The 17,058-nt window shown below is 43.6% G+C and overlaps 1 protein-coding gene across 2 annotated transcripts in view; it reads right to left on the bottom strand.

Annotated features, from left to right (window-relative positions):
• SPOCK1 (SPARC (osteonectin), cwcv and kazal like domains proteoglycan 1) overlaps positions 1–17,058 on the bottom strand; it is a 584,625-nt gene that overhangs the window by 112,031 nt on the left and 455,536 nt on the right. For both annotated transcript variants that reach the window (XM_061423580.1, XM_061423579.1), the window contains one exon: positions 15,879–15,993. In XM_061423580.1, coding sequence (XP_061279564.1) covers positions 15,879–15,993 — 115 coding nt within the window. The remainder of the gene's footprint in view (positions 1–15,878; positions 15,994–17,058) is intronic.

A 17,058-nucleotide genomic window follows, 5' to 3' on the forward strand; every position in this document is an offset into this window, starting at 1 on the left:
TTACAAATATTTTCATATATATATAAATATATATATATATACACACACACATATATATATGAAAAATATATCAATTCAGTCGCTCAGTCATGTCTGACTCTTTGCGATCCCCCTGGACTGCAGTATGCCAGGCTTCCCTGTCCATCACCAACTCCCAGAGCTTGCTCATACTCATGTCCATTGAGTTGGTGATGCCATCCAACTATCTCACCCTCTGTAGTCCCCTTCTCCTCCTGCCTTCAATGCTTCCTGGTATCAGGGTCTTTTCTAATGAGTCAGTACTTCGTGAAGTACACAGAAACTCTGGTACTCTTTTCATATATATATATGAAAAAAATGCTAAACCTGCAGTGTAGTCAAAGAAGTAAAAAAAATCAGACTTGGACAGAGCCAGATAATGGTCTCCCAGGATCCATTTTTCTGCTTTTCTTTAGTAATAAGAACTCTGATCAGTAGTTTTCCATCTTAAAACTCCATATTTCCCAGCATCTAGGTAGACCATGACACTTCATTCAATCTAAATTCAGACCAAGTCAGCCACTGAGATGTAAGCTGATTTATATCCAAATTCACAGGGATCTGCTTGAAGGAAAGTCCTGTGCCCTCCTTTGCTCCTTCCTTTTTCCTGTTGACTGGAATACAGATGGCAATGGCTGGAGCTCTAGCAAGATCAGAGCTGGACCATAAAGAGCTCTAGCTGGATCATGAAGTTGTCCCAAGGTCATCAGAACAATAAAATGAAAAGGTACTTGATATCTAAGATGTTCCATACCAGCCCTGGACTTCCTACCACTTGACTTACTTTATATGAAAAATAACGCTTTTTTGCTTAAATCACTGTTATTTGAGCACTGGAGTGTTGATTATGCACTGCTAAGCCAAGTCCTAACTAATAAAAGTACCTTTAAAAAAACTCACAAAATAGGAAAATTCTTTAAAAAATTACAGTATCCAAAGTTAATAAGTGTCTTCTAAACAGGCATTTTCATACACTGTGTATGGTATACGTTTTCTGGAAGAAATTCTGCTGGTATGTGACCAAAGACTTACAGTATGCATATCATTTTACCCAGAAATTCTACTGCTAGGGCTGTATCTTATGAAAATAATTAATATATGCACAAAATTAATACCTAATGATGTTCATAAAAGCGGTATTTATAATAATGAAAAATCAGAGAAAATCTAAGTGCTCAATAGAGGATTAGCAATTACAGAGAATTTATAAAATTAGATACCAGCCAGCAACTAAAAATCAAGTTTTAAAAGAATGTTATGTTATTAGCATTAAGCTAATAATAATGATTTAAAAGTAGTATGTGATTATACTCAGACTGGGAGACTACAGTTAATTTTAAACTTTCTACCTGGATTTTTTAAAATTCTTCTAATGTTCTGTAACAAACATGTGAAACTTCTATAGTTTTTTTTAAAATGCTTCTTAAAAATGTGCATGAGTCTACTGCCTTTTACCACACACCTATCTTTTCCAGTTTGACAGTTTCTTCTGCTCACCCTCATGTACACTGCGTTCTAGACCAGTACTCCTCGCTCATTGCTATCATGAAATATCCTTTCTGCTCCCTCCTCAGAAATCTACACAAGAGATTCAGAACACCCATGCACCCATACTCACAGGTCAGATGCTCCCACACCAGACCAATTCAAGCTCCTGTGTCTGGTTCTGGGAACCATATGCTCTCCTGACACACTGAGTGATGCTCCCGAGATCAACTCAGACCTCCCCTTCCCTAGATACCAAGATACCACTGGACCTGACTTCTTGGGAGCACCTGACTTCACAGCAGCATGATCCATCTCTAAGCAAATGATCTTTAAAGGGAAGGTGCTCTGTGTCGACTGGAAAAACGTGTTTAGCTGCAAATAATAGAAAGCTTGATGAACAGTGACATAAACCCTTTGGGGTTTACCTTGTAACATCAGTTAGGAGAGAGGCAGTCATGACTTTTACTCAGGGGGATGAAGTTTCTTTCAACGCCCCTGCCCAGTCATCCTTAGTGGGAACCCTAATAGTTACAAAATGGTTGCTAGAGCTCCACTCCAACCTATGATTTTCATGAAAGCCATAGCTTTCTCAGAAATCTCCAGAAAGCTTGACTTGCATCTCACTGATCAGAACTGACTCACCGGGCCACACCCCCAGCTGGAAGAGAAACTGGGAAAGGAAAGGTGTCATCGTGCACATTCTTCCTCAAAGAAAAGCGGAACTGAACGGGGATGAGGCCAACAGCTAACAGTGCCTGCTAGTGTTGTCAAGACTGACTTTAGGATGCAGAGGTCTTTCAGAAGGCGGTGTATTAGCAAACCACACAAAGAGCAGACCAGGTTACTTGTGTGTGCTACCAAAAGAAAGAAGGGAGATATATATTCATCAAGCATCCTTCAGAACCAGCAGCTTTCATAATTATCTTATCAAGTTCATTTCATTCTTATAATAATCTTTCGAGACAGATATGTATTCCCTTTTTGCTTTTTTTCAGATGTGGAACCTGACACTTAGAGAAACAGCTTGCCCAAAGCCACACAACTAAGGAGTTTGGGGGCTGAATTTCAATCACACAACTAGGTATCTGATTCCCCAGCCAATGTGTCTGCTAGAATATAATACTGGCCTCTTGGCAAGCCCTATAATGTGTATCTGGAGGGTGAATAAGGGGAGTTATAGATGTATTTGCATCAAAACTGCAAGATACACACAGTTAGAGACCCATAGGAGGTAAGATGGAGAGAACCCTTCAACGCGCAATAGGTATGCTAGTGACCTTGACTGTGGTCTCTCCTGTAACTGCTGCTCATGGACAAGGAGGCGACAAACCATGGACACAGGACCCTGAAAGAGCCAAGTATTCAGGACAGTCATCAAAGAAAAAGACCAGGGAAAACAATTCAGACGTTTTAGACCCAGTTAGAAATCCGAGAGTAAATTGAGAAGGAGGTGTGTCTCTACTATACATAAAAAGAATAACAACTCATAACAGCAGGAAGGAGGAAGGTACCAAACTGAACCTGGATATTTATGTATTTTACTACTTCTGTAATTATTATAACTATGTAAGAGATATGCTACAAATTTATATTTAACTTAGTCATGTCCACTCATGCAATAGACCCTATGCTAGGGATATAAAGACAAGTAAAACAGATAAAACTTTTGCTTTCAAGGTGATGATGATCTACAGGACAGATGATATTTAAGTTAGGTTAGTTTCCTTGTCTCAACCACATGAGGTAAAGTCTAGCTTTTCTGACCACTGGGACTATAACACAGGTCAAAATTCTAACTAAGCACTCAGAAAAGAATAGAAGAGCCTTTGGAGTCCCAGACACATAAACCCAACTTCATAAAGAAATGGAAAACAGCCCAGCTGGAGACAATTGATACCTTGGGACAGAAGTGAGCCCTCTATATAGACACTCAAATAACAAGTTATTGATATGTTGGGTTTTGATTTCTTGTCATCCTGCTTAGGGGAGTTGCAGCATAGAACCTGGGGACAAAATCAGCATTTAATTAATGCTGGATGGATGGACAGATGGACAGACTCTGGGTGAATGAAGACATACTGCTCACTACCTACAAACTCAAGCACTGCCCTCAGTTTTAGGGGAAAAAAAAAGAGCTGTCAGAGTATTGCCTTAAGCTTTAAAATTTTAATTTTCATTAGGGCTTAGAAGACTTCAGAAGCAAGGTTCATGAAGTCTCAGATCAGTGTTATTCTAGTTCACTACATTTTTCCCGGAAAGGCTACTTTCCTATTGGGTGCAGAGATGATCAGTACTTAATTCAGCTGTCTCACAATGGAAGTATGCACACATTTTGTACCAGAAGCTCTCAATCCAAATGAGAACAAACGCTACTGTCTCCTTTGCCTAGAAGTATTCTCTGTGTCCTCATGAGAGCCCATTCCTGAACCTAATGGAATGTTCTATTCCAGAGAATACTGTATTTCTGTCATCAGGGCAAAAATCATTCTCTTCCTGAGACAACTTGAGACCTCAGGAAGCTAAATTGAGAAGGCAGGATATAAGCAGAGAGAACTGGGTGAACTCAGGCTGGATGATGCCATCTGAACCAAACCAGAGAAACCAGAAACACACATGGTGTCACATTCCAGCCTGAGCTCATGCCCCAGAATGACTAATGCAAGGAAGGCCAGAGATGGGTGTCTCAGAATCACTGCGCCCATATCTCCAACTTAGGGACCTATTTCACCTACAATTCTCAACATTTTAAAGGGCTGCAACAGCTGCAAGCTCAAGGATATCAACATACTCTGAAAACCTTAGGAGCCTATACCTTTCCTCCATGAACTGGTTCTACAGTGATTGAAGGCAGCCCGATATATGCTGCACACTGGCCCATGCATGTGCTGGGCACGGTGCTCACAGCAGGGAGCTGCAGGGAAGGCTGGGGCAGAAGATCCAGGCGGCGAGGACAGACTGGCAGGTGCAGAATCACATGCAGGAGCCTGGCAAGTGACAAGACTCTACAGCAACCATGCTTATGAGGCATTGGTGGTAGAGTGGCTAGCATAGCTGCCTTCCCCCAGCAGCTACCTCTCAACTGCTGGGGAGAAGTCAGGGAGGGGTTCTGGGAGACATGCAGGTGCCAGGTCCTGGAGCCTGGGGAGGGCCTGAAGGAACTGAGCCCAAGACTGGGGTCCAAGTGCAGATCAGGCCATAGGAATAAGGGGACATGACCCCCCTCTCTCTATGCTACTGTGTGAAGCTCTGAACACCCCCTGGGACTGGCCTGGCTTGGGAGAGTCACCTAAGTGCTAAGATTTAGAGGGATGTAATCAGGGGTCCAGACCTCTTCAGCCTCAGCAACAACCTCTCAGGGTAGTAGTTCCACAGAATTAGAAGTCCCCGTAAAAGGGGCTTTCTTTTTAAACTTGGCTTCACGTAATGTTTTGAAAGTCATTCTCTTTGGAATATTACTTGGCCCTGTGCATTGGTACATGATCACAATTCTAATCAAGCTACCTGTCAGCACTAATCTTTTGGTCTTTGACATTCACCTTCTAAATGCGGTTGCAGAGCATGAGTGCCCCTTTGCCTGAGTGATTTTAGAAGCTGGAGCTAAGCTTAGCATCCCTCACTAGGGCAGAACACAGAGGACTCACTGGGGTGTTACCCTCACCCCACCCCCAACACATGACATGCTAGAAAGAGCCATTCAGGAGATTCAAGCTTGGACAAAGCATAGTCAGGCCAGGGATGCCAAAATAAATGGATACTCCGTAGGATGAAGTCGGGGGCTGGGGGAAACAGGCCCATGCAATTGCCTTCTTGAGATTCTCAGGCAGACATGGAATAGAACAGGCCAGCTGGACTGGTTCCTTACGCAGAGACTTCTTCATGGTGAAGTCAAATATCAAGGACATGTACTACATGACCCGAAAGTGCATGCATCACTGGGAACTCTGAAAACAGCAATGTTTATATCCTACGGAACCATAATCAACCTCATCATCACCTCGGCCCCAATGTCCCGGTGCCTCCACCTCCCAGAACTGTCCCTAAGGCATGCTGAAACTATTTCCTTCATTAGCTCACTCTAGGTCTTCAATGATGAGAAGCACAGGCAGAAACTCTACTGTATAAGGAGATCTACCATCTCTCACTGTAAAGTTGCTTCTTTTCAAGTTGGGGAGAGGGACCCTGGGACGAGGAGAGAAACACAAGGTTTCACCCTCATGACATCACTGTGATTGGAACACATCTCACACATCTCTCATCTCTCATGGTCTCCACAGACTGAGAGCTGGCTTGTTGTTCTTGTTGTGGCTATTCTCCTAAGCGATCTGAATATCTATTACCATATATTCAAACAACTCTTATTCTGAGCTTTATCTGGCATCCTTATATGTTCCTCAAGTTAAATAATCAAAGTGACATCCTGCCTCCTTTATGTCTAAGTGCTATTTGAGCTTTTAAACAGAGAACCAGAATCTAAATGATGATGATAACAGCTGTATTTTTAATTCTATTTATTTATGTATGTATTTTTGGCTGCATTGGGTCTTCATTGCTGCCTGCAAGCTTTCTCTAGTTGCAGTGAGTGGGGGCCACGTTCCAGTTGCAGTGTGCAGGCATCTCACTGTGGGGCTTCTCTTGTTGCAGATCACAGGCTCTAGGGTGCACGGGCTTCGGTAGTTGTGGCACATGGGCTCAGTTGCTCAGTGGAATATGGGATCTTCCCAGACCAGGAATCGAACTTATGTCTGCTGCACTGGCAGTTGGATTCCAAACCACTGGACCACCAGGGAAGTCCAAAGCTATATTTTTTGAATTCCATATCTATGGTTGAAATTGAGCCATTAAATTCTCACGATACCTGTTAGGAAGGTACCGCCCTTCCTTTGCTCACTCCTCTCTGCAAGGCCCAGGGGCCACTACAACCCTCGGCTCTAGCAAGGACAAGGACTACCGAGATTTTGTGAAGCAGCTGGCTTGGTAGCAGGGCAGCCACTTGCTCTCTTTCGATTATAATTTCAATTTACTTTTGTATTGTAATGCTGTCTTTTCTTCTCACAGCAATAGATAGCAGGGCAACGGAAGAACAGTCGACTTGAGGACAGATTACAAACGAATTTTTATCTTTAAGAAGCTAGGTCAGAAACTTGTGGCTATCAGAAAGCGTAGTGCTGTGGTGAGGAATGAGCCCACGCCAGGGTTTTGATAAACTTCAGAGAACGAAGTGTGCTTGCAGAAAGAAAGAAGAGAAAATGAGCGAGGACATTGATTCTCTCACCTTGGAGAAATCTCATCAGAGAGGCCGTGGTATCAGTGACAGACTGCGTTTACTGAGCACTGAAAGCATGGGGAAATTTAGTTTAAAATGCATGGATGTCCTTTTTTTTTCTTTTTCCATAGGAAGTCTGCCCTTTCAACAGACATTCAATTTATGTTAAGACCACAGTATAATGTGAGGAGAGCACATGTACTAGAAAAGACTTCAAGTCCCTGTTCTTTCATTTATTAGCTGGGTGGCCCTAGGCAAGGTACCAAAAAGCTCCAAGTTCCAAATCTCCTCACCAGCAACGGAGAGGGCTTTGTTTGGTAGCTGGAAAAATTAAACATACACACCAAGGGTTTAATATACATATTAAGCACCTTCTACAGATGATTTCTTACCACAGTAAATCTCTCTTTTTTTTGCCATTTCATACATTATAATCTATGGTACATCTATATAATAGACAACACTTTCAGAGGAATGGAATGGCAACATACTCCAGTATTCTTGCCTGGAGAATTCCATGGACAGAGGAGCCTGGCAGGCCACAGTCCATGGAATCACAAAGAGTCAGACATAACTGAGTGACTAGTACTTTCACTTTATCAGAAGAATGAGATGAAGTCAACATTTGACAAATAATTGTTGAGAATCCAGAGAAAAAACCCTCATGTAAATTCCATTCTAGTTGGGCAAATCAGACAATAAACAGAATAAACATATTATCTACTATAGTGGATGGTGATAATTGCTTTGTAGAAAAATAAAGGAGAGGGGACTTCCCTGGTCATTCAATGTCTAAGACTCCATGCTCCCAATTCAGGGGGCCCAGGTTCAATCCTGGTCAGGGAACTAGATCCCACATGCCTCAACCAAGAGTTTGAATGCTGCAACTAAAGATCCTGCAGGCCGCAATGAAGATTGAAGATCCTACGTGCCATGACTAAGACCCAGCACAGCCAAATAATAAATAAATGCATCAAAATAAATATTCAAAAAAGAAGAAGAAAAATAAAGGAGGAAAGAGAGATGGAAGTGCTGAGAAGGCAGTGTTTGTGCAGAGACTGAAGGGTGGCTGGTGAAGGGAGGTGTGTAGATGTCTGGGAAGAATGTCCAGGCTGAGGCAGGAGTGAAATGGCACATCTGAGGAACCCACCGGGACCTGATCAGGGACTTGATCATGCTGGGCCTTGCAGGTCACTGAAGTATTTTCTCTTTTCCTCTTAACAAGGTGGGAAGTCAGTGGTGTGTCCTGAACAGGAAATTATACAATATGACTTCCATTTTACAGAATGTTTCACTCCTAGTTCAAAAGAGAATGTAGGGGCCAGGAAATCCACTCGGAAGCTACTGAAATAAAACATGAGGATGTTTGGGACCACGAGGGCAGTAACCATGGAGGTGATAAGAGGTACTTACATTCAAAAATCTATTTGAAAGTGGACTCAAATGATGATTATATGTGGCATGTGGGAGAAAGAAGTTTTGGTTTTTGGTTTTACTTCAGCAGATTGAACTATGGAGATGACAGTAATTAAGGTGGCAAATACAATATAGGAGGAAGGGACAGATATAGGGGAGATCAGGAGTTTCATTTTGGACATGTTAAGTCTGGTATGCTTAGGAGCATCCAAACAGAAATGCAGAGCAGTCGTCACATAGTTAAGTCTGGAGTTCAAGGGAGCAGAGTTGGCAGACTGGCTGGAGAGAGAGGGGTAGTGGGAAGGGCCTTGGGCAGGGGGAGAGAGAGAGAGATGTGACCTTCCATGAAAACATATCTACGATACACACACAAAAAGGCAAGGCACAAAACACTGTAGAATATGATCCTGGTTTTTGGATGAGTACTATTTTAAAGCGGCTTCCCTCGTGGCTCAGTGGTAAAGGACCCACCTGCCAATGCAGGAGACCTGGGTTTGATCCCTGGGTCGGCAAGATCCCCTGTAGAAGGAACTGGCAACCCACTCCAGTATTCTTGCCTGGGAAATCCCACGGTCAGAGGAGCCTGGTGGGCTACAATCCAAGGGATTGCAAAAGAGTTGGACATGACGCAGTGACTTAATAACAACAACAACAGACAACAAACAGTCTTAAAAGTATATTAGATGTTTACAAAACAAACATCTTTATGTTTCCAAAAAAAATAATTCAAAGCCTATGAATAGAAAGCTAAGAGAACTGGGAATATGTGCCACTTTTGCCATAATATTTGGATTTTATATAAGAATGGATATTAATTTATAAATAAAAAATAATGGCAGGAGAGAGCTGTCTGAGTGAACTATCAAAGACATTAATTTCTAGCACAAGCCTCTATCTCCTTCTCTGGACTCTGGCTATGACTTCGGCCACCCTGCCCCAGTCTACCTTCTTGTATCTTTTCGCCTGCAGCCTTCCCCTAGTCAGTTGCGACCAACAAAGCTTCAGAATAGCCAGGAGAACCTGTGGTATACTTTCCCAGAGCCGAACTCACAGAAGAAGAATCTGAGTTCAAAGCCAAAGTCGGATTTACCTCCAGAGTCCTGACAAGGGAGTTTTTCTTCTTGGATACAGTTGCCAATTTCATTCTCAAGCTTCTTTTTGTGTGTTTTTTTTTTTTTTTAAAAAGGTCATGGCAATTATAATAATAAGGCTCTGAAAATTAAATGTACCTTTACATGTTTAATTTCTGACCATAATATAGTACTGAATAATAAGTGAGCGGACTTGAATGGCTATGGAAAAGGTTAACAGAAACTGCTTTTAAACTGCAAGTTTGCAAGCCTGGGGCCTTCACCCTGTTACACAATAGGCATTAAAGAAAAATGTTCTTCCCTGGATGCAAAGATAAATCTTCATTTTGCTGGGAGCCTCAGCAGCAGGATGCTTTTAGGATTTTTCCATTGAGACATCACAGCGAGGAAGAACTCTTCATCCCGTCTCTTTGGCACCACTTCCTGTTCCCGTTTAAACACATTTCCCCAACTTGACTTGTGATAAGTAATGGAATTAGACAGCCGCCTGTCAACCCAGGACTTCTTTTTTCCCCAGAATCCAGCCCTTGGGTTGAAATCACCATTTGAGAAGAGAAAATCATTGTAGACTATTTTTCTACTGTTTCAAATAGCTCAGCTGGAGGGAAGTTGTTATTTCCTCTTTAGCGTGCCATGTGGGAAGGATCTGTGGAAACAAACATGGCCCCACACCGCCCCCAACCCCCCCAGCAAGGTCAGGCCAGGAATGCTGACAGCCTCACAGCCTTCTCCAGAACTTCTGAGGCCAACTGGCTGGACCCACATGCCCGTTCCAAAAGCTAACCTAGTTTGGTGACACCAAATTCTCTTAACTTTAGCGTGTCTGTAAAGCTTTTGCAATCTAGAAAAATGGTACTGAAGAACCTATTTGCAGGGCAGGAACAGTGATGCATAAACCGAGAATGGACTTGTGGACACAGATGAGCAAAGAGGGTGGGATGAGCTGAGAGAGTAACACTAACATGTACACACTGCCATGTGCAAAGTAGACAGCTAATGGGAAGCTGCTGTACAGCACAGGGAGCTCAGCTCAGTGTCCACGGCGACCTAGAGGGTGGGATGAGATGGGGTGGGGGCGGGAGGGAGGTTCAAGAGGAAGGGGACAAATATATACTTATAGCTGATTCACACTGTTGTATAGCAAAAACTAACACAACATTTTTAAGCAATTATACTCCAATTAGAAAACAACATAGAGAAAAATTAAAAACAGAAATAGCTAACCGGTGACAACAGAAGCAAAGAAGGAGTTGGCTTTAGAGACGGTGCTATTTTCTCAACTTCCTCCTCCAAAGGTTGGGGGTGGGGTGGGAGAGAGTCTACAGAATGCCTTCTAAACCTGGCTGCTTGTGGGAACGCAGTGACATTCTTTGCCTGATGGTTCACACTTCAAGATTCAGGCAAGTGACATCAGACCCCAGAGAAATAACTAACTCCTGCCAAACACAGCTATAGACCCTCAACCGTCTTCAGGCTGAGGACTTGGCTGGCTGTTACCCAAGGGAGTACACATGGCGGGGGCAGGGGAGGACAAAGGCACAGCCCACGAGGGAAGAGGCCCAGACTCTGACCCCACCCACACCTACCCACCATCTGAGCTGAGGAGAGATGCTTTTTCTCTGGAGAACCCCAGTTTCCTCACTGTGAATGGAAACTGAACGATGGCTTGCCAGTGCCAAAACTCTCTTCCTGAAAATGTGATCTGAGGTGGTAAAGCAGAAAAATGGAGTCATTCTAGGGGAGATCGGAAATCCCCACCCACTCAGCTTTCCACGGTCCATGTGTGGAAACCTGAGGCACCTTCGTGGAACACCAGGGTCCACTGAACATGGTGTGAAGGAAGTTAGGGGAGATCTTTCCTGACCGGAAACCTACAACTATGAAATGTTCATCTCAGCCAGGAGGGAGCTCAGAGCCCCTCCTCCAGAGAGAACAAGGCTGTGAAGCCCAGGCCAGGGGAAAGGGCTGTCTCGGTGACGAGGGGAGGGATGGAGTCAGGGTGGCGACAGGAGCAAATGTGGAAGGGGGCTAGTGAGAGGCAACTTCCTAGCTGGCCTGGCTGTTGGGTGCCAGAAAATACTGACAGCATGTAGGGTCCTGTGGGGCTCCTGGGCACAGGTCTTCCTGTGTCTCCTGTTTCTTTGATTATAGGAAGCAGCCTTTATTCAGCCTCCGTAACCTTCCCTGAGTTCCAATGGGCGGATTCAAGCAGTAAAGTTAATCAGACAGGAAGTGATGCAAGACCAGGGAGAAACAGTCAAGAGCAACCTTAGGGCAAGGTCCTGTTCCCTCATCAATGGATAGACAAAATCCATCGAGCTGCCGTGCAGATGCTGAAACCCCCTCCAAGTGGGAGAAGTTGACGATTAACGATGGTATGCTGCCCACAACCATGTAGACCCCAGACCAGTTGGACCTGAAGGTTGATGATACTGACTTCTACTTACCCTACCACCAACCCATCAAAGAATGTCCGTGAGCTGATCACGCCCTTTTTGAACAATTAATATAAAACTTCTCACTATCTTCTTCAAGTTGGGACACACCATTTTGAGGGTATTAGCCAGCTGTGACCCCCTTTGCCTGGCAAAGCAATAAAGCTATTATTTTCTAGTTCACCCAAAACTCTGTCTCCGAGATTCGATTTGGCACCCATGTACAGAGAAGCTGAGCTTTCAGCATTAATACCAGAAAAGATAGGGGAAGGATCTTTCCTGAGAAACTCTTAGAGATGGTACAGAAACCCAGGCTTAATGTGTGGATTTCAATCTCATATCCCTCTTTTTAATTTTTCCCTTCCTATGGACAATCATTACTCCATAGTCCTGAGGTTGGTTTGGCATCATAGAGATGATAAAGCAATTAAGTAACTTGTCCAAGGTCATAAGGCAACTGAGAGATGTGAGAGGAAATATTTAGAGGTAGTAAAGGATGACTCCACCTTCTACCATCCCCTCAGGGGCCACATCAAAGAAAAGATGCCAGAAAAAAACAAAGAGAGAACACAAAACTCAACAATTTGTCTTTGATTTCCTAAAAATATTCTTGAAACCAAATCTGATCAGACAAGACACTTTTGACTTGCAAGAACTGGGTTTGCTGTAATTCAAACAGCCAAAGGCTGGAAGAAGCACAGCAAGATCGGAAAGAGAGTAAGTTAGATCCTGGTCTCGCAAACCTTGGATGTTCACACCCAGTACTGGCCACAAGTACTGGGGCTGCAAGAGGTAATATACAGGGAAAGAGAAGCACAGGCAGACACTGCTGCGTCCCCAGGAAAGTTCTTCCCACCACAGTGCTTTCCTGCCTCCAAAGTCACCTCTGGGTCCTAGGCAGGAAGAGGTGATCCTGAAACCCTCGGCAGCTGGAGCTCCACACAAAGAGCACCTGTGTCTCCCTACTAATGAGGCCCATTCTGAAACCAGTCTTGTAAAGATGTCCTCTGCATGGAAGAGAAATGGTTGCCAGGCAGATTTGAGGAGAGATGGCTTGAGAGAACAAACCCATCACAGGCTTTCTTGACATCAGAAGGTCATAGAAGAACATCCTCAAGCTTTGTGTGGCCCTGAGAGGGGCCAAGGAGGGGTGGTGAGAGGATGAGTAAGAGGACTCAGTGTGAGCTGAATGAACATGTGTAGCAGAGGTCACAGAGAAGGTCTCAGAACATCTCTCCTTGGCTGCACTGAGGGTGAGCATTGCTGGGCAACTAATTAAAAATAGCAAAACCCCAGAGAGGTAGATGCCAAAGAAAGAGACACACCAGGAACCACCTCACACCAATATGGTCGCTCATAAGCCCCCATCCCAATCCTACTTTCTAGAGTTTAGATACAATCCCAAATAAATAGAATTTACCTGGAAAGGACTACACTAATTTTTATATTACCAGAAGAAACCAAGGTTCAAAACAGAGAGGAGGTTGAAAATAAAATATCATTAACAATAATGTCACATTTTTGATACACCTATATTTGTGAGACAATGAAACATCATTTCTGTAACAGGCACAGACACAAGAGTGCTCCCAACACCGTTCAGAACCATAAGTGTCTCATGGACAGAGTGGCCTGTGAATGCCACTGCCACCGCATGCAGCTTCAGAGAGGGGCGGCCACCAGGTTAAGGAAGGTGGATAGATGGGCATGCCCTCCCCCCTCCACCTTGACAGCCAAGTGGCCAAATGAAAGCTGCCCTTCATTTCATCTCTGATCCCTCTTGAGCACCCATTCCCTCTTCTTTATCCCAGTTGCCACAACCTCAGTTCAGTGCTCACTGCCTGCCACAAACTACTGTGAGAGCTACGTGGAAAGAATCATCAACTCAAAAGAAAAAGTCAGCCTTCCCTTGGCTGATTCTGCTCCAGATAGAATATTCTTCATGTAAATGTTTCATTTCACATAATGATCCTGGAGCTCTATCAGTGCCCTCACTGCCCATAATATGCCCTTGTCCTCCAGGGAAACACAGATCAAATCTGTATTAAATAGTTAAGCACCCTATCCTAATAGAGGATTATACTCTCCTTCATTAAAATATTGTTAGATATGTACTAAATTAACTACAGATGTTCTGTCTTATCACCAGTAGGTAGTTCCTACTTTCCTGCATGCTTATATAAAATATTTGCTTTAAGTCACAGCATAAACTGAGTCTCTGACCAAGAAGGGCAATCTCAGAGCCTCATGGTAAGAACTGTGCCCAGTTAGTACAAGTAACAGATGCCTTTCTTGCTACGGGCTTCAAAGGTGATATTTCTTAGACAATAGCTAGATACTAGAGACTGAGAGGACAGTTCCCAGACTCTGACGACTTTATAAAAGCAAACTGTTGACCCAAGGGTCAGTGGAACAAAAATAATTATACAAGACTGCAGGAACTAATGAAGGATATATAATTTTGATCATTGGTTTTAGAATATTGCTGGTATTATTTTTTATGGTTCTCTTTTCTGATAATCATTTAATAAAATTCTTATGCTTTCTTCCTGGCCTATTCTCACTATTTACTTAATGGTTACTTTTACAAACATTTGGAAATGAAATACTTTCAAGTGGTAATCTTGTTCTTGCCAGCTTCTCAGAATTCTACTTTTAATGCCAATGCAGTTACTTGCATAGGTTTGATTAGACTTTGTTCCAGTTTTCACTAGTAAGTGACTGAACAAATAAATGGCACACCCAAGGCCATACCTGGCGAGTCACACTTGAGAACGAGTCTCATTTAATCAGATATGACAAGCCCACCATGAAGTAACAAGGGTTGTACTTTGTTTAAGGAAAATCAAAGCCTTCTCACAGAAAACTACAGGCAAATCACAGAAATGACTTCCTTACATCGGTTTCCTTATCTCAGAACAGAAGAGTAAATAAAAGCAATAAAGAATATATTTGAAATAAGAGGTTATGGAGACTTCCTAAGAAGGGTCTTAAGACATCTCCAAACAGAAGTTAATTTTGTGGATTTTGCTGCTTACCACACAGGGCTTTGGGTTTTCTCACCAAAGTTCAAGGAGGCTTGTATAGATTAGTTAACATTTCTTCCTGGAGTTCTATAAATGATCAGGTCAAAACACAATGAGATCAGCTTTTTGGTAACTAAGAGTAATCTACGGAGATAATTTGTGACCCCCGTGTTTCACGGTTTACAATGTCCTTCCATATCCTGGGTTAAACTTCCCCAAAAAACATGTAACACAATATTCCCTTGGTTACCATGAACAAATTTACACTTGACCATCTTCATCTCTGTGCCTTGGAAAAGACAAGCCAGCTTAGGAAGAGGCAAGTGGATAAACACTCACATCCTATTCATCTTCCTCCATTACAAATAGCTTCAGGCTTTAGAACACACGTGTGTGCAGGCATGCGCTCACTCACACACAGATGTCCAGCGTTGTTCATGGTACAGCCAGCTACAGCTGAGAAAGCCCAGCTCCACGGAAGGCAAGCTTCTATCTAGGTTTCATTACAGAAGGCTTTTAAGGGACTGAGCCCAGTGGGAAAACATTACTTTCTCCATCATGAAAACATCCAGATAGGCCTGACCTTTGACGCCCCTCTCAGCCATGGAAAGGAAACCACAGCCCCTGGGAAGTTATTCTCCTTCCATCCATTCCTTGGTTCTGTGCCACATGCCCGGTAGAATATATTCATAGAGAAATGCTTTTGCCAGTAGTGGGGGGCCTACTGTTCACCGTCATGACATCTCTGCAGTCTATGTTTTGAAATCTGGCTTTCAGAAGTTCAAAGGATTTAGAGATTATAGTTCAAGGAAGACCAAGGCGCACCCAGGGCAGGCCTGGTCTTAACGCTGAAATCCGGCCCTTCCTACACCATAGCCAATTTGACCTCTAGAAAGAATCTAATGCATATCTTGGTCTAGCAGAATTATTTTCAAAGACTCCCAGTTCTTTTTCTATCATATGGAGGTTGAAGGCAGTTCAATTTGGAGTTCCTAAATGAAACTGGAGAACTCTTGCCAAGCACACCCATCTCCCCAGCCCAAACTAGATCTTCTCTGTTAAAGGCCAGGTTCCTGGCGTCTGGGGCAGACCTTGGCCACATCAGGCCACCCAGTGCCCCTTCAGTGTGATGCCCACTCACCGTTCTTTTCTGCCTTGTGTTTTGGAGGCTCGGGCTCTGGGAGACATGGACATGGCCCATCACAGAGGGTGGTGAGACTTCTGCCAGTAGAACAAGCATGGAACTCCAACTTGCACTGCAAAAGACAGACAAAACAAAGCTGTAAGAACACTGCCAATAGACCCCTCCTCAGCCTCCTTGGGAAACAGCCAGTGCCCTTCTAACCATGATTAGGCTCACAGAAGCAGAGACAAAGCAAAGGGAAGTTCATCTCTGTTAAAGGTCTCAATTATAGAATGTTAATTAACAAATGGCTTTTTATGTTTTCCCAAATGCATAAGATAAATGTCTAAAAGCACTGCATGGGGAGGCTTACTTTTAATAAGTGGTGAACTCAACCATAACTGTCTATGCGAGTATCAGTATGAAATTTAACATCTGCGGTCCACAAACACGGAGGGCTGAAGGCTGCTCCACCATGTCCCCTTACCCCTACTACGGAGGCTCTGCCTGTGTAGCAAGCCTAGACCCCCTCAGCTGCTCAGGGAGCAGGGAGGAAGAGTGACGGTCTACTTGGTAAGTCTGGATGCTGTGTGTGAGGCCTAGCCCTTTCCCCTGTGAGCAACTGAAGAGCGACGCTTTTGCTCCAACCATCCAAAACCTACGTTTGACACAGTCTTTCCCCCAGAGGACGCCTGTGGCTGTCTAGCCTAGGAAACATCCACCGTATTCCAGGATTCAAAATTGGAAGCCCCAAACACATACATTTTCTTGGCAATCCCTTCATCTGTAGCAATGGGAGTATTTTGGCCACTCTCTGCCAGCTGTTTATTCTTAAGTCTCAACTGATTCAGAACAGGAGGATAGAAGGATATCATTTACGGATGTAGAAGACCACAACAATTAATAGCATTTTATTATCTATACATTACGGTTTAAGAAAAGGAGACTCAGATACTAAATAATTTGTGAAAGATCATGACATTCACAAGCCCGGATTTCAAGCGCTGTCTGACTGACTCCAGGGCCAAGCACTTTAACAGTCCCCATCACTGTATCTGTCACCTGAAGGGCCCGAGAGAACACAGTCTGCACTGCACTCCGTGTGTGGTTAATTATGCAGCTGCGCTAGGGGCCTGGGTCTCAATTGTCTAAGGGTTTCCTCCCTTTTTCACCTGCAAAATTCTCTAGATGAAGGCAG

This window comes from Bos javanicus, chromosome 7 (genome assembly GCF_032452875.1).
Source record: "Bos javanicus breed banteng chromosome 7, ARS-OSU_banteng_1.0, whole genome shotgun sequence".
Classification (NCBI taxonomy): Eukaryota; Metazoa; Chordata; class Mammalia; order Artiodactyla; family Bovidae; genus Bos; species Bos javanicus.